This window comes from Nelumbo lutea, chromosome 2 (assembly GCF_056320005.1).
Source record: "Nelumbo lutea isolate HS-2025 chromosome 2, American lotus-T2T, whole genome shotgun sequence".
In the NCBI taxonomy this organism is placed as follows: domain Eukaryota; kingdom Viridiplantae; phylum Streptophyta; class Magnoliopsida; order Proteales; family Nelumbonaceae; genus Nelumbo; species Nelumbo lutea.
In genome coordinates, this window is record NC_142685.1 from 45,158,195 (window position 1) to 45,181,891 (window position 23,697).

A 23,697-nucleotide genomic window follows, 5' to 3' on the forward strand; every position below is an offset into this window, starting at 1 on the left:
CCACATACACTAAATAGTAAAAAAGCGTTAGGTTTCGGGGGATGTGACCATTGGGAGAAACACCCATTTGGTATTGAATTGGCCTCAATTTTCTAATAAACAACAGTGGAATCAAACACTATATAAATTAAAAACTAATGAACATATTGAATGGTCCAGACTAAGGGTACAATCAAGCTGAGTCAAGTCAAATTTCTATATGTCTTGGCTCAGTTCGACTAAAACACTATTAAGTTCAAAGTCGATTAGAACTCTATTTCCTAGTTCAAGCCCAAATCAATTAAATATTTGGTGAACTAGAGTTTGGTTCAAAGGCTTGAAAATGAATATATTTTTATATTTTATATGTTAAAATATATAGTATATTCTTATATTACATAGAACATAAAATATACTTTACATAAAAATATTTTTTCATAACATATATTATAAAATATATTTTTATATTCTATAGTAATATATATTATAAAATATATTTTTTATATGTTTTCATGATATATATTAATTGAACTAGGTTCACGAGCTTTTGAATTGAAATTTTTATTAGTAAAGTTCATATTTGAATAACTAATCAAGTTTACCTCAATATTCAAACTCAATTAAAATCATAATCAAAGTCAAACATGAATTATTCAATTAGGGTTTGATTTGATTGCAATCTTAGTTTAAACATTGAATTGGATCAATCCAAAATAGACCAAGTTTTCATCAGATTGGATTGGACTTGATCTCCCTCTAATGGACTCATATTGGATCAGGTCAGTTTGGACCAATATCTGGTCCATTGACAACCCTAATGGTTACCACTGTTGCATGACATATCATATCAAGGCTTTTTTTTTAATAAACTGAAATGTACTACACACAACAAGGGGTAGTACGTCCCCAAAAGTTAGTAGAACAAATAAGAAGAAGAGAAGGGGGAAGAAATAAGATGCTAAAATCTAGAGAAGAAGAAGAAGAAGAAGATAGAGCTTTCCGAGCTAGCCAATCAGCCACCTGATTTGCTTTTCTGTAGACATGTTGATCGTGAAAATCTCCTTTGAACAAATCTCTCTTTCATAAGCAGCTCGAAATAGTACCTTCCCGGTTCCAAGGAATATCTACCTTTCCTTTGAAGCAAGAGATGACAAGAAATGAATCTCCTTCTATGATGATAAAAAATTCCCTAAAGTTTGTAGCTTGAACATGGGTTTGCCATGCAACCCAAGCTTCAACCTGGTTAATGGAACAAATACCAAATTTATATGCTTTGACTGCTAGCACCTTACCAAGATGGTACCGGACTATACAGGCCACTGAACATTTTCCTTCACTAATGTGAGAGGCATCAAAGTTCATTTTGATAAAACCATATTTTGGAACAATCCAATTGATTTGTTTATACCACTTGTGAGATGTGGTACAGGTAATGAATTTATTCCCATCAAGAATTTCTGTGAACATATTTAGAGCTCTATCTAATAGCATTGGAATGGGAGTAGTACCATATGATATCTAATATCAAGGCTTTTTTGGTACCATATGATAGCCACATCTATGTATTTTGTTTCAATACTCACACGACCAATATTCACTAATTAATTACTATCACTTTAATTACTACTTTACAAATGGCTCAATCGCCATCCCACTAGCCACGTGGTTTGGGTTCAGGTTTCAAAATCAAAAACGTTACTTTGTGGCTAAAAGCAAATTGCTAATGGTGCCCTTTTTTAGGGTAAATTGTTGAAACCTCTCATATTCAGACGGTTTCTGAAATCTCCCATCAACTTTGGTAATTGCAATTTTACAATTACCTCCCCTAAACTTTATGATAGTTGCAAATAGATCCCTCTAGTAGAATTCTCTTAAAAGAGATATAGAAATGTCCAAAATACCCATATAATTACTATTGAGCCTGATTTCTATAGAAAGAAAAAAAACTTTATAAACAACAGAAAAATAGAGAATTTAAGGTTGTAACTTTACATTTAAAAGATTAATATGGAGGGCAAATTTGAAAAATAAGTCCATTTTAAAAAAAGAGATTGGAAGGGTTTTGGCTAAAAATTCACATAAAGAGAACATTTATAAAATAAACATTTTGATCAAAATAACTATATGGATAGTTTAGCATTTTTTATGTCTCTTTTTAGAGGATTCTAATAGATAGGATCTACTTACAAACTATGTTAGAACTTTCAGGAGAAGTGATTACAATTGTCAAACTTTATAAGAGGTTTTAGCAACAACCAGAAACTTCAATCTGCATATCTGTTGAGACTAACTAGCCGACCTACCAATTGGCACCCTAGCACGACAAACTCAACATTCACATGAATTGCAAATGGGGCTAAATTTGTCATCTCATGGCCACATGCGCCAAATTATTATCCCTCTATCATCATGAACATTCGATAGTGCTTCCTCACTCAACCACTCACGAGCACAAACAACCACCCGACCCTTTGTGTTAACGTCCTTAACCGGAGAGAATAGACTATTCATTCTTTCATGGCCGAAACGGGTGGATTGAAATTTCTCTACATCTTTTATTTAGGTGGATCAATTGATTTTTCTTTTTATTTTGAATGTTAATGAAACTTCAAGTAAAAATTCAATAGGGGGATTAAATTTAATAGGATTATTTATGGACAAATTTCTTAAACTACCCCTAAGTTTATGAAATTGGCTAACTATACTCTTACTATTCCAGTATTTTCTTAAAAGTATCCCTAACAATTGACACATAATTTTTTTAAAATCCAATATTACCCTTATCTCTCTCCATCCTTCCTCTTCTACAACTTGCCTCAAGTCTGTTGAGTATCTCTCAGATCTACAAGGAACCCAGATATCCACCATCGTTGGTTAGAGCAAGGGTTTGTAAACCCCTATAGAGAGAAAGGGTCGGAGCAAGGGTGAAGGCGTGGAGGCGCTGGTCGGAGCAATCCTCCTCTCTCGTTCTAGCAGTCACCCTCTTCTCCCTTTTTTTCTCTATCCTCTTCTCCTTTCTTTTTCACTTCTGTCAATCCGACAAGCTTTGCTGTACCATTTTCAAGGAAAAGCAGTTTGCTTCCTGGTGACTTAATCGTTGCATCCTATGTGGTAAAAAAAACAAATATTCACATCTCTTACATTTATCTCCTATTTAATGATGAAATTTCTTACCATGAGACCATCCCCCAACTTAATCTTTTCCTCATGGCGCATAGTCTTTACATCGACAATTGCTGCTGATCATTGAGCAGCAACGGCGCCAACACTTCCCGATGATATATTATCCCCCATGGCTCTCAATTCTACTGCTTAGATTGCAGTAGCATCAATCTTATCGACCGGAGATGGAGACGGAGGCAATGGTGGACAATGTATGATTGAAGAGATGGCAGAGGTGAACATGACCAATGGAAGATGGAGATGGAGACGGAGACAAAGGCAGAGGTGGAGATGGAGGCAAGATAGTAATTTGCTTCCTATTCTTGAAAAATTAAAGAAGGATGATGGGCAAGATATTCTTTTTAATCCTTTCGTTAATTGACAATGCCGATAATGAAGATTTAGTCAACTGTTAAAAACAATACGGATACTTTAAGACAATACTAAAATAGTAGAGGTATTGTTAATCAATTTTCTAAACCTTAGGGGTAGTTTAACAAATTTGCCCATTATTTATTACATGTTAATTACCTATTACTAACCAATTTCTGTTTTTTTACCCATATTACTAACCAATTTCATAACTTAGAATTGTATATTTGAATAATAGACAACCCAAGCAAATGTAAAAGGAAAAAAAACAAAAAAGACAAGAGGACTTTGTTTTGACATGTGGCCTACAAGGCTTGCTCACAAACATATCCGCACCAATTTCTTAATGCATACAAGTTTAGATTTAGATTTTGGTAAAACAAAACAATTCATCTTCCAAAATTACAACCAAATTGTGTATCATGAGGGAGGAGTCCTAGCTTTAAGGTATTTGTTCTATGATGGTTCAGAAGCTTCTTTGAGTCACAATTTCCTTGTTCTTAACCTGTAGAGCACTCATTAAATAAATATATCAACAAAGCCTCTGAAAAGCTCATACTATGCCATCAAACCTGCTTCTCTTCTTATTCTTCAGCCTCGTTAACACACAATTGCTCTTGCACTACTTCAAATGTTTTCCTCTCCCTTGTTGACTCGTTGAATTGTGCATACATATAAAAAACACAAAATTTGTTATAAATCGGTGTAGCCCGAGTTAAAAAGAAAAATAGAGAAGATCAAAGACAAAAATGTCTTTCCCTCATGTTTATTATAGCTATTAGATTGCCATCCTTATTACAACTATCAACCTGTAACTAAATACGCAAATATAGAAAATAAATCTAAGAAAACTAAGGAAGGAGAACAATATGTTAAAATAATATCAACCTTTGCTCTTGAGAAAACAGAAAATAATCCTTACCTGAAACCGGTGATCTTGAAGAAGCCATGGCTGATCCAACTATCTAGGAGATCACTTCAACCCCGTTTCAACTATCTGCTCGATGGGAGAGCCTTTTTGTGGATTGGGATAGATAGCACGGGGTTGGGGACCCTCCCATTTATAGTCATCTCAAGGAACAATTACCTTCCCATCAAGGTAACACGTTCATGGCTTTGAATGCCCTATGAACGTATTAGTATTGAATGGTCCGCTGCAAGACCACTAAAACAAAAGAAGAAATATTTTGAACATTTCTTTGCAAGACCATTAAAACAAAAGAATTATTCTAACAATCTCCCACTTAGTCTTGCAAAGATTTATGAGTTAGTGCATTATTTCATGACATATCATCATCATCATCATCATTATTATTATTATTATTGTTGTTGTTATTATTATTATTATATTCTTTTTCATACTTAATTAAACGCACTCCATTCACATTCCTTATGGCATTCAAAATATTAAACCAAACTAAGACAAATAAGGTTGTCAATACAAGATCACAAAGATCATTACATCTCACTAACAATGTAATGTTGTTTCATGGTCATTGTATTGGCATCCACATCCTCCATAGTCTATGACCTAAATGTGTAATGATCTATATAATGTGGTGATCAATCACATCTCTTCCACCTGTATGGCCCCTTAGATTCCTGTTATTCAAAACCCATCGGAATCATTATAGTGGAAAAGCAAATAATTTGATGTAGAACAAATGAAAGAAAAATTATATTATATGGGAACAACAATTGTCTTTATGCTAGCAAAAGATACTCCCACTAACCATGTGAATCAAATGATTCTACAACACCAATACAGGTTACATGTTCCATGAAGAATTTTACATCAAGAGCCTTGGTTAATAGATCAACTATCATAGTTGTATTGCTAATATGCTCTACAATAATCTCTTGTTCCCTAATAATTTATATAATCTATCACATAATGTTCCAATACCAACAACACAAGATTGAGAAATTAAATTAAAAGCACAATTTCCAAAATTAAACTTAAAACCAAGAACATTCAATTTTGTAACTAACAAAAGGTTTCTCATCATACTAGGTACATAAATAACATTTTCTAAGTCTAAAACAAAACTGGTGTCTAAAATCAATTTATAGACTCCAACTGCTTCATCTCATATTTTGACACCGTTCCCCATCACTAGATCTCTTTCTCCATCACTTAACCCCTTGCTGTTGAGAAAGTCGTGCATAGTATTTGAAATATGTAGGGTTGCCCTAGTATCAAATCACCAAGTATTAGAAGATACATCAGCAAGATTAAATTCAGAAACTACATAAACTAGCAAGGTACCTTTCTTCTTCATGTTCTTTTTGAACTTTAAACAATCTTTCTTTATGTGCCCCATCTTCTTACAGTAAGTTAGCAAGGTACCTTTCTTTGCCCTAAATTTTTTGAACTTTCCAACATTCATTTGGCTTTTGAAAAATTTCTTCTTATTTGGCCCTTGGGGTGTCTATACAGCAAGATCCACACTATCAACTTTACTTTTCTTCAGCCTCTCCTCTTATTGTACACACATGGAAATCAGCTCACTAGGGCTCTACTTGTCCTTTTGAGCATTGTATGTAACTTTCAATTGATCAAATTGATATGGGAGAGAATTTAGAATAAATTGGACAAGAAATCCATCATCCACATTCATCTCTATGTTTTTCATTTGAGTAGCAAGATCAACCATGTGAAGTATGTGTTCTCTTACACTTCCCGCACCCTCATATTTCAAATTCACTAATTGTGTCATTAGGGAAATTGCTTTGGTGGAGCCATCAATCTACTCCTGAACCCTAGTCATGTATTTCTTAGCAACCGTCTCATCTAGGATACCACCTCTAATATTCTTTTAAATTGTCCATTTCATTACCATCAAGCAAATACGATTGGCTCTTAAGGGGCGGAGCCAGGAGGACCCAAGGGAGCCATGGCCCCCCTATGGCCCAAAAATCCCCACTATTTCATGTAAATTTCCCCCTCCCCCATTTCCCACTCCAATGGATTGGCCCCCCCATGATCATCCATATTTGTTCCTCCCTCCCTTGGTCCCCCTCATGAAAATTTCCTTGCTCCACCCCTTCTCTCACCAAATCTTCATGTTTATCTTTTTCCTCTTTTGTGCTCTGATTAGTGGGCTTTGGAGGTTTGTCCTCTAATAGGATAAAGTCGATCATAAGAATGGCCATGACTATCTCTATTTGTTCTTTCCAGTCAGAGAAGTTTGAACCCTTCAAAGTTTCAATACCAAACAAATAGCCAAGAGTGACCCTGAAAGCTTAATGGGTCTGGTTCAATGAGAAGAGTTGATGTTTCATTGTATTTTCACCTTTAGGCAAAAAATACAACATACAAATGCTCTCTCTCCCCCCCCCCCCCCATTGTATTTTCATTTATACCTTTGGTTTGCATATCATGAACATCATAAAATCTCCACAAGACTGATCAACTGATATTTAAGTCATTCATATCAAACATCTTGCCCCATTGGTTTGCACAAAATAATGATCCACCTTTGGGTGCGATCACCATTTTGATGCAACACAATGCAACTTGTCAGCGAGTAATTACCAACCACTTGAACACCATACAAATTTTCTAAATCTGACCACTTTAAGAAGGTCAATCTAAGGTCGTTTTCCTCGAGAAGATGAAGGATCGATAGAAGAAGAAGAAAATAAATTGGATAAAAGTTGTTGGGAATGTTCAACAATATGAAATGTTTTTTAGGAGACTCTCATTGTAGGATTACTGGTAGATTGAGTAGAAAAAGCTTCTAAAGAAGTAACTCGAGCTAAAGTAATATTGGTTGGGTGAGAAGAGTGTGGAGGAGCAGTTGGAGTAGAAACCGGTGGAGTAGTTGTTGGGGAAGAGTTTGGCGGAGCTGGAACTTGAATGAAGGTACAAAATGAGGGGTGATGCCAGTTATGCCTCATAGGAACTTCTGCACGTAACTAGGGTCCAGGAAGGTGCATGACTCTTTGATTAAAGTATTGTTCAAACGATTGCCCAAAGATATGGGGTATAAGCTGAGAACATCTTTGAAAAAATGACCAACTCGATCACAAATGTAACAAGTAACAGAAAGATCCTCATAACAATAAACAACCCAATGAGTGGCATTGCAAAAGTATCATACTTTTAGGGGTTGGTCAATAGTAACAAGCACCTTTGCTCAAATATAGTTTTGAATATCTGTTATTTCATGGATGGGACCGATTCTTTCAAAGAGGGGTCACTTTAGACATTCAGATAGAATTTCATATAGAAGATCATGCAACCGTACCCAAAGTTCAATCTGATTCAGATGCCACTCAGACTGAGGTCTTCCTGGCACCCATGGTTTCAGGATGATCCATTGTCCATTGAGTATCCAAGGACCATTGTCATGAATTATAATGAAATCATCTTCATAACGAAACCTCAATCTAAAGTGTCCTTGCTGAAAAGGATCCATTAGAAGGCAGACATGATCAAGATTCTAGATAGAGTAAAGTCCTTATAGGTCAAAAAATTGGTTGGCTAGATGAGAAAATAATCTATAGACAAAAGAAGAGGCCTAGTTTCCATGAAGATTTTCTAGAAGGTGAGGTTGAATATCAACAAGCTCAATACCAAACAGGTTATTTACATGAAGCATATTTCAAAAAGTTTCATTTAAGGCTTCTAAGTCCTCCATGGAGAAAAGGCAGAAAAGAGCAGACTAGGGAGGGAAAGAAGAGAAAATATAGGAAGCGGGAAATGGAAAGGGATGGGTCAGTCTTGAGTAGGGCTCACAATGTTTATTTTGACTATATATCCCTTGAAAGTTTGCACATATATTTAGTAGGTATTTGGCATTGGTGTTGGGAATATAACACCATTTTTTCATAAAAACGGTGCTGCACATGTGGAGTTATAGGCGCATATTTTTTGTTTGGAATCGGTGCTGCCACATAGGCATTTTCTAAGAAAACAACATTGGTTTTGATTGGTATTAGTGTTGGCAGTAACAATCTCAACATTGTTCTACATTATCCAATGTCCAAGAAGATGCCACATCATTGCACTGCTATCAGCTATGCACCATTTTCTTAGAAAACATTGAATTTAGTATTGCTCTAGACCACACTTTCCTGATTTCCAAGGCGTAGTCTAGAGCAATGTTTTTTTTTTTTGGGAAAAATGGTACCAAATAAAAGGGCGTTGTTTGAATCACTGCTTTCTCTGATGTGGCGCCTACATGGCATCATTTTCTCTATGGTACCAGGGTGTAATCGAGACTAGCAGAAAGGGGAGAGATTCAACAATACTGGTGTTCCTATAGACTCTTGCCCCCAACCCAAATCTCGACATAGTTTCTTTCTTGTTTTCCTTTTTTCTTTCTTTCTTTCCTTGATAGCTCTATGTTTTTTCTTATATTCGTAAACTATTAGGAGGATCAAGATCAACATAATTTTTCTTTCATATGATTTGATTTTGTTTTCAGACTGATATCTGTTATTACCTTGCTTGTTTCTGGACTGATCTATGTTACTAGTTTACCGGCCAGTTATTTCTTTTTCTCCTTTTTTTCCATCTTTCTTATGAAATTTAGATGGGTTAAAGTGGGATAATCGTTGAGCTTGAAGTCTAAACTCTAAACATAAAATTGATTTCTTATTTGTATCCCATTAATCTGTCATTTGTTCTATTATGTTTCTGATCATACCCTTGCTATTTATCTGCATTGTCAATCGCTAATTGCTGGTTAATCAGATTATGTCCTCTTCATCTTAGTTGTTTGAGTGTGAAGTAAGTAGTTGTTGGCTTGTTTCATTGATTTAAGTAGTTTAAATTGAGTGATTAGATCAAAGGTGATTCAATGTGTTTGGAAATTAGACTAAAGGGGGAGGGGATATCAGCTATAGAGAGAGTAGCATGATTCTAAAAATAATAATAATAACAAAAAAGTAATGGTAATGAAATCTACGATAATTAGGACTGTAGTTAGCTTAGTAGTTAAGGGATATTGGCAAGTTAGGAAAAGTTAGAACAAAAATAGATAAATAAAAATAAAAATAAAAATAGGTAAAATTTACTTTTATGTTGTCTTATTGTTGTGGTCTTTTTTCTTTATCATCTTTTTTGTCCAAATAATTGTTCATTTTAATGCTTGTTTATTGGTATACTATGTGGGCCAAATCTATTAGATTTAGGAGAGGGGTGCCTAATCCCTTCCCTCTCCCATTTGAGTCTTACCTAAACTGGTTAGTTGGTGCATTGGGCTTTGGAGTCACTATTAAAATAAAAACGTTTTTTGAAAATCATTCCTAGTGGTCCCATCACTTCCAATTCCTATACTGATGGGTAGCAACTTCATTTCCAACCCAAGTGGCAAGTGAGCTGATTTTTCCGACGCTTACACCTCCTAAAATAATTGCCCATAAAATTTCATCTCGAGACTCCTCCATCCACCCATCCATTAAACCAAGATTCCCTTTTAAGCTCTCTCGTTAGCCTAAATACCCACAATCAACAACCCGTATCCCCTTGATCCAAACACATTTGAATCAATTAGACTATGCCATTGGACTTCAGACATGTGAAAATGACTGCCCATAAATTTTGAACCTAAAGCTTTCCCATTTAGCCTTTTATTAAGATAAAATTTCATTTCGGACACTCTTCTTGATCCAAATTCCCCCAATCTTGATCCCCTGAACCAATCAAACATTACCATTAGATCCCCTAGACCCTAAACCCCTACCTACAAGTTCATCTCAAAATACCCTTGTTTGCCTCTCAAGTCTCAATTGTACAAAGATTTGTTTCGAGGCTCCTGATCGACTGAATCACCCCCCTTCATGATCTACTTAATCTAGGCTTAGTTGAGCTAATTTGACCTCACCATTCAATCCGAAATGATAAAAAATCCCACCCTACAAAATTTCAGCTAAAAATATCCTCATTGGCACCTTTGTTTGAAAAAGATTCCATTTTAGCCAATCATGTTTACTTATACAAAATCAATGTGAATGCCCATACTCATCCCAACCCTCAATTATTGACCCGAAATCCTCTCCTTTAAACCTAGACCCCGCTTTAACCCCCTTACCAAATTTACCAAATTTCCCTTGAATTTTCAAAATTAACAAAAGTGCCCCTTATACCCAAAATTATGAAAATGCCCTTCCTTTCATATAAATTCAAACTCAGGGTTAAATGCTTAAACTACCTTTATGATTTAGCAAATGGGCACAAACTTACCCTCTTGTTTAAGAAATTACTAGAGTACCCCAGACATTTCTCACAATAGACAACCATTAGGAACCTGTAATGGAAATATCAAAAAGACTATTTTACCCTTAAATTTTCTTCAAATTTTCAAAGTGTAACATATCTTAAGCAGAAAATGGGGCACTCTTACCGGAACTCCACCTAGATTCCCTTGTTTTCTTTCCCATACAATATGAGTTTCAGACCATTGTAGTCCCCTTTTCGTAATCTACTCAACCTTATTGTAATGGATGGTTGAGAAGGAGGCCACACATGAGTGGATAACAAAGCACACCGTTTAGTCCACTGATCCGTCCCATGTCATCAGGTTTGATAAAAACTCACTGGTAAGGTAGTTGAGACAGCTCAACATTAAAGCCCAATTGCTCTTACCCATCAATCAAGCATCTGAGTAGAGTTAATTTGGATTAATTGATTACCATTTGCCATTCCGTGTTGTCTCTTAAACCAGCAAGGAAACCTCGGCAATGAACTTAACACCTCTGGGTTTAGTGAGATCCGATAGTGGCGATGGCATTGAAGACAATGAAGACAACAAGGATGATGATGGGCATTCTAAGGGTGAGTTGGAGAAATTGATACAGTAGGCCATGGATGCAATTCAAAGCATCCCGTAAAGACCTTGAACCCGATGATCTTATTGAGCTATGAGTCCAATCTTCTTCTCCTCTGCCATTACAACAACCTTGTATTTGTACGGAATCCAACTGTTTAAATCCATCGTCTTCTCTTTCCCAATACAATACAAGGATTGCTCTTGGTACATCCACCCAACTGGTGTATGCTCAGAGATAAGGGGGTTCATTTTCTTGTACAATGAGTACTTGTGTCCATGTTTATATTTGGTCCTTGCAACGGTAGTGAGCGGATATACATGTCTCGCCATGGCTGATGTCTCGAACTAGTTATGGGCACTTCTGTACTCTTTTCTCTCAAGCATCACACAACCCAACTGGTGGAAGGCAAGTACCACACAACTTTGTTTCTTTACATTCAATTATTCTGATGTTGGGAAGTTGGGAAGAGAAATATGGTGGTAAAACAAAGCAGGCACCGATATACTGTCTTAAAGGTAATATTGAAATTTGGTTTTATTTTGAAAATTTGAAGAATAATGAAAGGTAATATTGACCGTGGAACTAAAAAAAATGACAAATTTTTTAAATTACCCTTATGATTTAATTAATTGACTAAATCTATCCTTAGTGTTTATATATTGTATTAAAGTACCCCTACAATTGATATCTTATTAAACACTAACGGAAAACAACAAAATGTCAAATTTACCCTCTATTATTCTTTAAATTTATAAAATGAAACTCGTCTAGGAATCAAGGGTGATGAATCGACGTTTGTGATTGTAACCCATATGATAAACTCTAGCAAATCCGACCATGTGAAGTTGAAATGCATTCTTGCCTTCTTTCGGACACAAAGAAGAATGGTAGCATCTCCCCACACAGGCGTACCGTCAAGTCCAGATTGCCGTGAAAGGCATCCTCAACTTCCAAGAGTATTGAAAAAGCGGCACTTAGATTTCCTCAAATTGGCGAATTGAAATTAAAAAAAGGTAAGTTTATGGTCAGCAGATTTATGAGATGACCATCCTTTTGGTATTTTATGGCGCATGGTTCAGAGGTTTCACTAGTTCCTCCACTCGTCTAAGCAGGGGAGATAACAGAGGAGCATTGCATGGAGGATTAAGTAAACAACATGGTTGGCTTCTTGGTTCCCTTGCCAGCCACCTGTTCCTATATACAAAATGGATTATTTAAGGACTGGAGAGAAGGAAAAACAAGTGGAGGATGGTGGCAGAAGCAACCAAAAGATGACGTTTATGTACAGTCCACATGTGCAAGGTCATTGGGCAAAAGGAATTGATGCCATTGCTGGAATTTTCCAATTTCCATCAATGGAATTAATGTCAAATGACAATGAAGTTCAGTTATCTTGAAGGTTCTTTTCTGGGTCTGCAAATCAGTCTAGACATTGATTCTAGGTTACAGTTTATGTGATCTTGCTTCTGTTAAAATTTACATGTTGGGCCGAATTGGATGGTTAAATGCTGCGACAAGTGTTCTAATCGTTGGGTACATAGTGATGGGTGCATCAGCAATTCAGCATTAAGTGATCTTGCTTGTGTTGGATATGGTAAGAGACGCGTGATCAAATGATGCCAAAATCCATGAGTTAAGTTGCTGAATTATATCTCTACCGCCTTTTAAGGTGTTGGCTATTTGTGGCTCTTTTAATTTCGTTGAACATTCCATTTGCACCAGGGGCCATTTGATGACACGGCTGAAACTGAAATAGGTGTTGAAAAGATTCCACACTTGCTCAAAATCAGGGGCACTGCTCTGGCTCAAAGCCAAGAAGAATGCTCTGCGGTCATCAAACCCAAGAGGGCAAGAAGAATGCGTCTGTGTCTTTTATTTGAACCCACATTCACATTCGGCACTTGCTACGGTGGAGAAGAGGGAGGGGAGAAAAAGAGAAAGGCTTTTAAGGAGAATGTGATTCTGGGTGGGCTGAGGGACGAAGGATATTATTAGGTTTTATGGAACACTAGGGTAGAGTTAATCAATTATCAAAAATAATAATGATGGTTTAAGGCAATAGTTAAGCAATAAAGGTTACAATTTATCAGTAGGAATAGCTTAAGAAATTTGCCCCTCAAAAAATTGATATAATTTATGTCCATTTGCTTAAAGCATGAGGGCAATTTAAGTATTTAACCCTTAAACTCTTTCCAAAAAATAAAAAGGTATGTAACCCTTCGCCGAAAATCTACTCGAATAGGCACTGTTCACTCTCCTCTCCCTCTCGACGCACAGCGGCAACGGCGGCAAGTTTCCTCCTCCGATCCCCCTCTCTCTCACCGTTTTCTCCCATTTTTCTCTCCCTTCCCTTCTCTCTTCCTCTAATTGTAATATTCCAAAATCATTAACACACCATTTGCCAATCCCCTTTTTCTCCATATTTTTTTTTTGTGGTTTCTCACCGTTGTTGGATTTCTTCTCATTCTCCGTCATTAGTAGTGTCGTGTTTCAACGATTTCGGACTTCCCCAACCACGCACCGACCCTCTGTTCTCAGTATTCCGCACCGGCTGAGCAGAATCGCATGGCAGCCATCACTTGAGGTATCCTTCTTCTCAGTTCCGGCGAAACCCACACCCAAAGAATCGTTTCTTCTCACCGAGCCCCTGGTTGCAATCAACGAGGATCATCTCTTTTCCAGCTATCGGTCACAGATCACAGCAGATCGAAGTTTGCCCTGAACTGTTTCGTTCATTGAACTTAGGTCAACATTTAATACTGGTAAGCTCTGTTTTTTCATCGATTTTTTTAGATTGTTTCATTTATTCTTTCTTCATCTCTTCCATCGTTTCATCATGGAATGAGTACTGTCTGGGTGGTTGTCAGAGCCGGTAATGAGGATCTAGCAGAACCGGTCTCCGTGGAATCATCGACGTTTCTCTTTTACATCATGAAAGAATACGTGTGCTACGAAATGTTACAAAACTTATCCTTTCTTGCCATTTTTAGTTAATATTTTCCTTTATTATAACAATGCTGATATTCTATCCTCTCCCTCTCTCTCTTAAAACTGAGATTTCCGGTTCTGAAATATCAGTGTTTAGCAGACCTACTATTTGCCATATTTACTGTTATTAAAACTGATGTTATCTTTCGAATTCCTCTGTGTTGTTTGATATTTTGTCACCATGTTTTTCTTGGGAGTTGGGTTAAGTGTTCAGTGGGTTCGGCCTTCTTTGTTGAACTTGAAATGAGAAACATTAGATCTATTTAGTTGTTAGAGTGACAGTGGACAATAGTTGGAGATGACAGTCGGTGTGAGACTCTGGATTACCGGGATTCATTCCACCACAAATAAAATTAATTCAATAAAAAGAGGGAAGATAACAGAGCTGGAATGATCCACGTTTGCCAGTTACAGAAAAACAAAACAGATTTGAAACAAAAAAAATAATAATAACAAAAGATATGATAAAGAAAAAGAAGAAAAATAAAAGTGAAAATCTGTAATAACAGATGTGATCAATAGATTCGGGTGTTTAACTTGATAGATAGGATATATTTGCATGGGAGAATAAGCTACTGAAAGCGGAAACAAGAATAAAAAAGAGAAGTAAAAAATAAAAAAATAAAAAAGAGAAGTAAAAAATAAAAAAATAAAAAAGAGAAAAATAAAGAAAAAATAATAAAAACACAAAAACGTAAAAAATTTCAAAAAAAAAAAAAGTAAAAAGTAATTCTATAAAATAAATATACAAATGGCATTCCATAAGAGAATAACATAAACAAATGATAAAATCATAGAAAAATAATGATAATAATAAAATAAAATAAAATAAAATAAATAAAAAAGATAACAACTAAATAAAAAATGGGGTAGGTTCTCTTTTATTGGTTTGTTATAAGCTTGTTACTTTTCTCTATCATTGTTATGCTTTTGATTGCTTGTGTATTTGAGATTATGCCTATTTGGGATGTCATGTGGGCCCTACCTGTTGGACCCGAGAAAGGGGTGCCTAACCCCATTCCTCTCCCATCTGAGTCTTACTCGGACTGGTTAGCTGGTGCCTTGGGCTTTGGAGTCGCTACTAAAACAAAAATGTTTTGAAAACCACTCTCGGGGGTCCCATGATCCATCACCTCAATTTCCTTCAAATGATGGGTGGCAACTCCAAATCAGCCCAAGTAAGCTGTTTCCCGATGCTCATAGATTGGTGACTCCGTTGGGGAGTTCTTGGACCATAGGTGGGGCCACCCTTATAGTTATCACTTCAATCACAGCATCTCTACTTCTTTCCTTATTATCAAATATCCTCAGATTTCTTTCCTCCTAGATTGTCCAAGCCACTACTGCTCTAGTGCACCTTCCCATCACTTTGCCTCTCCTTTTAGAGCACCTGAATATGTTAGAGGTAAAAAGATCTTCTAGATTAGCAGGAGGAATCCAGCTGCAACCAAACAAAGAGGAAAACCACTCCCAAATAAAGTTAGCAAAAGAACATGAGATAAAGAGATGAAAGGCAGTCTCACCGTTCAGCTTATATAAGGAGCACCGGTTTGGTGACAAGCACCAATTTGGTCCTTTTCTCTGAAGTAAGTCATGGGTGTTGATGGAACCATGGAAAATTTCCCAACAGAAAGCACTGACTTTAGGAGGGATAGACCGAAACCAAATCCCCTTGGTAGGGAAAGAAGGAGAGGAGGAAGTGGCAACAACTAACAAGAGAGTTCAAGAAAGATTTGCAAGAAAAATAACCTAACTGATTGAGAGCCCAGATTCTGGAATCTGAAACACTATCCCCCAAAGCCATTGAATTCAACAAGTTAACCAAGGTAGAGACACTAGAAATTTCAGATTCTCTTAGATTTCTGGTAAAACCCAAATTCCAACTCAAGTTTGAAGAGGAAGAGGATGAGCAGATAAAATCACTAATAGGTTTACCCTTGAGTCTGGAAAGAGCAAAGAGGCATGGGAAGACCTCTGACAAGGGGGAGTCCCTGAGTCAGATGTCCTCCCCGAATCTGATTTTCTGACCCAAAACCAAGTCATACCTGTTGCAGACGCAGAAGCAGTAGACACACTCGTAGGCGAGCATAACCACCGCGGCCGGCAGCAGCAGCGAAGGGCAGCAGCACTGAAGGGGGCCCACACGACAGCTCATCAGGGGCCCACTTACCTTGCCACTCTAGCCAACTCACTGCCAGCTTACCTATCCCTTATCCCTTACTGTATCCCTTATCCCATCTACTTATCCCCTGTTCTTAGTAGGAGTTGTGTTACCAGTAGAAATAGGAAGTTAATTACCATTAGAAGTAGGAGTTTGAGTTTCGATAAGAGATGGATTATCCTAGCCGAATACAACAAGGAAACCCTCTTGTAATCTCCTATTTAAAGGAGCTTGGAATTGGAATAAAGGCATTGAATTTTCGATCAAGAAAGGGCTTAGGAGAGTTAGGGTGATCTCTTGGACAAATCGCCCCCTAGTTCGCCACAATAGGGTCAGCACGCAAAAGGAAGGGCAAGGGAAGGCTAGGAGTTTTCCCCGTGGACCGACCCGTGACGAGATCCTATGCCCGGGCCCATAACAATACCTTATGTGGGGAAGAAACAAAGGAAGAATATCATGGATGGCCTTCCAGGGTGCAGCCAAGGTATCTCTCTGCAAGCAGCCCGCATCCCAACCGTTACTTGCTAGCCCATGGATACTTGAAATAACTCTATCCACAATTTCTCATTTTCTTTGGGGAACCTCCAAAGCCATTTATACTCAACAGAGCCACATTCTTCAGTTTTACATTTCCAATTCCTAAACCCCCCCACCCCCTCACCTTTCAACTGCCTCACCTTTTCCCACCTAATCAAATGATCTTTTTTTTTTCCCTTCCCCAAGCTCCCACAAAAAGTCCCTCATATTTTTTTTTTTTCATTTTTTTCTACAAGAATCATATATTTGGCAATTTTTAGTTCATTTTGCAGCTTCTTTCTCTCCACCCTCTTATCTTCTAGTAATATATTCTCCTATCACTTGTAAGAAAAGAAAGAAATGCCTATTTTGCATTATTTATTTATAAAAAAATGTCTGTTTTGCATTCCTTAAAATATTATCGATTTTTCATGACATCTGGTTCCTTTTGAAGGCATGCAGGATTTCCTTTTGATGCTCAGAATGCATGGAATTACACCTTCATCACCATTATCAAGTTTTGGATATAATTGGGTTAAGCCTGTAACTCAATTTATTGATGCTTTGAATTGCAACCATAAGTTCATTTGTTCAGTCCCAGCTAAGTATAGGGAAGTCTATGGACACATAACCTTCGGAAGAAGATTTCATTGTAGCTGAACCAGTGGTTCTTTTTGGGATGAGTGCTCTCTAAGATTGAGAATATGGTAATTGCAACCTGCAAGGGAAACTTGGTAAACAACACCATGCGTGTCACATGTATAATGTTTCATAAAATAGTTGCAAAATCAATATCTGATCATCGGAATCCATACAATATGGGTGTACTCTCTAATAATGATATAAAGGACAGAGATATGGTTGCACTTACCAAAAGAATATTGGAGCACTCACAGAAAGGGGAAATAGATTATGCAAGGAGAATCTATGATCAGATGAATCATCGAGATTGTGTTTCTTGCAATGTGATGATCAGGGGTTACATCAAGAACCATAGGACCAGAGATGCAAGGGAGATATTTGACAGAATGCATCACAGGAACACTGTTTCTTGGAATTCCATGATAATGGCTTACACCCACGAAAGAAAGATGCATATTGCATTGAAGCTCTTCCTAATCATGCCAGACAAAGATGTCATTAGCTGGACCACTATAATTTCTGGGCTTTGTAATGATTCACAAATTGAAGATGCATGGCAATTATTCAAGCAAATGCCAGAGCCCAACTCCATTTCTTGGTCTTCGGTTATATCAGGTTTCCAGCAAAATGGATTGGCTGCTGAAACTTTGATTCTCTTCAAGGAAATGCTATCTGCAGGAATTCAGCCAACTCCCCATTCCTTTACTAGTGCTTTGACTGCTACAGCAGATTTAGCTGCACTATCCATTGGTCAACAATTTTACTCTCAACTGATTAAGAGAGGATTTGAGATTAATATCCATGTTGGAAATTCAGCCATCTCTATGTTTATAAAATCTGGTAGTTTCTATGATGCTAGGCACGTTTTTGTGGTTATTCCCAGACCTGACCCCATTACCTGGAATTCTATGCTTAGTGGTTATGCACAACATGGATATGGTTTGGAGGCAATCATGACTTTCCATCAGATGCAAAAGGTTCATATTTTTCCAGATGGTGTAAGTTTTTTAGGTGTTCTTCAAGGTTGTAGTCACTGTGGATTTGTGGAAGAAGCATGGCTTTATTTTGATAGTATGGAAATTGATCATGGGATCCCTCCTCTTCCTGAACATTATGCATGCATGGTTGATGTCCTTGCACGTGCTGGGCTTATAAAAGAAGCACTTGATATGATTTTGAAAATGCCCTTTGAACCTGTAGCTATCTTCTGGAAAACATTGTTGAACGGTTGTAGGATTTGGGGAGATTTGAAATTAGGTGTATTTGCTGCTGATAAGGTTTTAAAACTCGAACCATGTAATTCAAGTGCATGCTTAATGGTGATTGAGATGTATGCATCTATTGGGAGATGGGTGGAGATTTCAGAGATTAGAAGGTGTATGAGGGGAAGAGAGGCAAGAAAGGAGTTAGGTTATAGTTGGGTTGAAACAAAGGGGAAGGCACACTTGTTCACTACAAGGGATGAAACTCATGTTGCATCTGATAGTATTTACATGATCCTTGAGTTGTTATCCTTCGATGTTTGTAAGTATCTTGAGATTGATAGCATGATGCACTGTTAAATTAGTGAAAAAGAACATGGGGCTCTCATTTGGTTCGTAAATGTGCCTGTGAATGCCAAAACCATTGGGTGTGATTGATTTAACTATCATGGTTGACCTAATGATTTCTATGCCATTGTGAAGCCATCAATTGAATTGTTTATTAGATGGACTGGTAAGAAAGTATTTGATTTTGTAGCTGCATCTAGAGTTGGAGGAAGGGGAACTTTTTAGGTGCCCGCTCGGGATGTGAGAGCATACTGATTTGAATTACAATGGTTTTGCTCCTATTCTTGTTTACAGGATAGCAAAAGGGTGATCCTGGAATTGCCTGACCCACTTTTGAATGGGAATTTCCCAGAAGAGGAGATGCAGATAATGGCTTACTTGGCAAAGGAGTGCCTACTTCACTTCTCTTTAAGCCTTTTCTAGGTAATCATGCATTTCACCTTTCCCTGTACAAGTGCTTTTAACACTGGTTCTTTACTTCTTTTCATATAAACTATTATTCCAAGTCAAACACGGCAAAGTATTGTTTAAGATCATAATACGGATTATGTCTTGTATCCAGGTAAAAAAGAAAAGACCATTTTTCCAATGTTGGTCCTGGATATCTGGGTCTTGGGAGGCTAGGACTGGAATCACTGGATAGAGACCTAACCTTTGGAAAGTAGCCATTGTCAACTTGAACCCATGCCTTATGCACTTATGAACTCAAGATTTTACCATCATTCCATGCAAGGCCCCAATAATCATATTTTAGTGATTTCAATATATTTGGGTGCTGACTTTTATTGTACTAGCAGCACGAGGGCACATGCCATGCAAGTAAATGGTAAACATATAAGTTGACATTACATAATCAAATCTAACTTTTATCACCTGCATCATACCCAAGTCAAGTATTTGCTTTATAATAGTATAGATTATGATATGCTCCTTCCAAATATTCAGCAATGCCCAAAATAAGGGTGTGCCTTTAATGTTTTCTTTGGAAAATAATAGTTTGATTGAACTCTGGAAATCCAAACAAGACCACGTTGAGTGTTGATTCTCTCCTCTGCTTATTTTGCAATAAAATAAAGTGATTTTGTGTGTTTAATTCAGCTCTCATTTTTTTTTTGGTAAAATGAAGGAGCTCTTCCTAATTTTGCCTCAAAATCATTGCCCCATTTCCATTAAGTTTGTGTTTACTATTTACTTTTCTTTCATCTTCTAGGCTATTTGATTAATTTACCATTAGAATGATCATGCAGAGCTTATCAACTCCTAGCATGAAAAGTGTGATAAACAAGGAGAGGTATGAAGAGCCTGATTGTTCCATTGATGCAGAAAACTAGAGAAGAGGCTCCGCCAGGTTTTCGTTGCCACTATCTGTAGATCGTAATTTTTGTGTTGAAGACAGTAAGAAAGAGGTAGGCATAGTAACGTCGGCCAAGTGTATAGAAAAATTGATCTTGTTAACTTGGAAAGGTAGGAATTTCTGTTCTCTAGAGGATGAGATAGTGGACTAGAGAAGAGGCTCCGCTAGTGAGTGAAATCATAGGAAAGGAAGCCATGTCTGAGAAATGGGTTTTTCCTACCCCACCATCTTTTAAACTCCAAAGCCGACCAACATTACTGTGTCTAGTCCAGCTTCAGTTCAGGCTGCTTCAGTCAAGGCACCGTTCGCGCGATTGGAGGACGCGCCACGTGTCCTCTAATCGTGTAAACATTTGAAGCATGCGAGGAGGTTGTTTGAAACGTTTGACGCCGTTAGCTTTCAAAACCCATTTTTTCGAGTCCCTCTCTCTCTCTCTAGTGTCGCAGGTTCTCTTCTCCCTCTCTCTCTCTCTCTCTCTCTCTCCCCCATCCATCCGATGGTGACTTAACAACTATTACCGCCGGTGACAAACAACCATCACCGGCAGCGGAATGGATCGAAAGAGGGTGAGAGAACCCAAACCAATTGGGTCGGTATTGAGTGCCGCCCCGACCTCCTTCTACACCCTTGGTACCAGCGACTCGTCTGCTCTCTCCATGATTCCCGCCAGGTTCACTAGTACCAAAGTTAACGTTTCCGAATTCATCTTTCTCGTCTTCTCCATGACTTCCATCTCAAGCTCAAGCACTCTGTCTCTGTCTCCGTCTCTGCGTGGCTCTGCTCTTGCGGCAGAACTAATATCAGCTGATGGAGCGCAATCCGACCGGTCTTAGCTGTCAACGATTCTGCCTCTGACTGGAGCAACGGGGATCCTGAAACGGAGAAGATGAGGGAACTCCGGAGGGAACCCGACGAGATAACTTCGAAGCTCAAGTTAGTATTTTCTCAAAGGCAAAGTAAAGACCAGATGGCGCAAAGTTCACATACCTTGTTGTTGGGGGTAGGGGGCCTTTTATAACCACTTTGCGCACTCACTCCAAGGCCTCTGTCAGGTAGGGTATGATTATCTTTGTTTCTGCCAGTTTGGGTGTCATCCTTTCTGCTAGGACAGAACCGCCACTGCTCCTTGTCGGAGCCATCTCTATAACTGGAGATGGCGGTGGCAGGTGGCCGTTTGAAGTGCAGTTGTCAAGCGTCAGATCCCAAGTCAGTCAGGTGCACTGCCCCTGGGTACGAACTTCCTTGGTGTCAGGCGTGGTACGGTTTGGCGTCCTGGAGGTGGTCTTGGAGTGGTGAGTGATGTGAAGTTTTGAGTTCGGAGGTATGTCATGTACTGCCATATTGCAGACCAGGTTGGTGAGGTGTGTCCCGAACTGCTATAAGGCAGGCTAGTTCGGCGAGGTGTGTCCCGAACTGCTATAAGGCAGGCCAGTTTGGCAAGGTGTGTCCCGAACTGCTATAAGGCAGGCCAGTTCGGCGAGGTGTGTCCCGAACTACTATAAGGCAGGCCAATTCGGGTTTCTGTCCCTTGAGTGGCTTGGGGCCTAAGGGAGAGTTTGGGCTCCAAGTAGGGAGTTCAAACTGCTGGTAGGGGAGTTCGGTCCGCTGCTAGATCCTCCCCTTAGTGCTCGCACCTTAGGCGTATTTTTGTGCCGATCTGTCATCTTGGCTGTTTGGCTTAGGACCCGTCTTCTTGGCTGTTTGGCTTAGGACCTTGGGTATGGTGACGGTTGACTCAGTGACGATCTTTCTGCAAGACTAATAAGACCATCAGTGACGATCTTTCTGCAATCATCCTTAAGCTTGCAGCTATTGTTCTTCTCTATGATCTTCGCAGTGTCCGCTAAGAGGTTTCTCTCGGCAACGCTCGCACAAGGAACCAAGCTCTGTTCAAGAAAAGGGGAATTTTTCATTTCAAAATAAGTCATGCTAAAGTTCTTGTCTTCAGTAACTGAATATATTAAATTGAAAGAGATTCTAGAAAATCAGTATACCTTGAGAAATTTGCAGGCATCGCCACAGGAAGCCGCCGGCATCGGTTCACCAAGGACGGGCTTCTCAGTCGATGAAAACCTCAGAACACTTGGGAACTTTTGCCGCTGGAAGAGCCTCTTGAGACGCGATTTCACGACAGGCTTAACCGCGATTTCACGACAGACTCTTCAAGCAAATGGCCATCTAATGGCTGGATCTTCAAAGGAGGTATGTTCTTTAACGAGACTAAAACCAGAGAAATCTATTCTCTTCTACCTTCAACTGCTGCTCTCCATTTTCAGGAACGGTTAAAGCAAGGGTCGTGAAGTACGTGAGGCGAAGAACGGAGATACGGACATTCAGGCGACCTATGGAAGGATCAACCGCCGGAGTTCTCATTTCTTTGGCGACCAACGGAAGTTTCAGGCAAAGTGGAATTTCAGTTGGCGTGGGTTTTGAAAGCTAACGGCTTCAAACGTTTCAAACAACCTCTCCGCATGCTTCAAACGTTCCAACAACCTCCAATCACGCGAACAGTGCCCTGACTGAAGCAGCCTGGACTGAAACCGGAGTCTACTGTGTATGTCCATGTATGATATTTTTTTAATAACAAAAAAACTGCATAAATGGGTTGATCGGTTCAACTTCCCATGCCAGTGACGGTTTTAAAACAATGATAAATGCCATTTAATTGTATTTGGCAATCCTTTCATTGATGCAATGATTAGTATTGAAATTCATAAGAGGATTTTCTGAAATATCATTATGAATATATTACAAAATAAAGTCCACGCACGATAAACACCCAACCAACATGCATCTCCACCAAACTATACCTGCAATGTGGGCTGTGCAGCATGGCCCACTTTTGTTATGCCATACACATGGCTCATGCTATGACGGCCCAATAAGGGTGTCAATAGACCAGTTTTAGATTGAATTCGTCCAAATTAAAATCAATTTGAAAGGATTGGGTGGATCAATTAAACATATTGAATTTGATCGGTTCAGATTTAATGGTCCAAAACATTTAGTAGATTGGATTGGACCTGGTCTATAGTAATGAATTTATATTGGATTGGATTGAGCCAATATCTAGTCCATTAATAAAGATAATAATATCAATGGACAGATTTAGGTTGGAATCCATCTAAACTAAAATAAGGGAAATTTTTTGATAGGTATCCTATACTTTAGGCCAAGTTTTAATTTAGCAT

The 23,697-nt window shown here is 38.2% G+C and overlaps 1 protein-coding gene across 15 annotated transcripts; it reads left to right on the top strand.

Moving 5' to 3' along the window:
• The first annotated feature begins 13,475 nt into the window (after positions 1-13,475).
• Positions 13,476-23,108, top strand: LOC148870295 (pentatricopeptide repeat-containing protein At2g13600-like). 15 transcript variants are annotated; one of them, XR_016108310.1, is made up of 5 exons: positions 13,497-14,057; positions 17,415-19,318; positions 19,447-19,575; positions 20,400-22,708; positions 22,783-23,108. XR_016108310.1 is itself a non-coding variant. In XM_088974008.1 (4 exons), exons 2-3 carry the CDS (start codon positions 17,665-17,667, stop codon positions 19,573-19,575), a joined length of 1,065 nt encoding a protein of 354 aa, XP_088830134.1. In that variant the 5' UTR covers positions 13,476-14,057; positions 17,415-17,664; the 3' UTR covers positions 19,715-20,024. The 15 variants fall into 15 exon arrangements, 3 of the variants coding, with proteins under 3 accessions (XP_088830134.1, XP_088830133.1, XP_088830132.1); XR_016108313.1 differs by having other exon boundaries at positions 13,526-14,057; positions 17,415-19,126; XR_016108314.1 differs by having other exon boundaries at positions 13,526-14,057; positions 17,415-18,600.
• Positions 23,109-23,697: the final 589 nt, after the last annotated feature.

Bases quoted from the DNA above. Each gene is read 5' to 3' on its own strand.
- LOC148870295 (XM_088974006.1), top strand. From the start codon at position 17,665: ATGGTAATTGCAACCTGCAAGGGAAACTTGGTAAACAACACCATGCGT.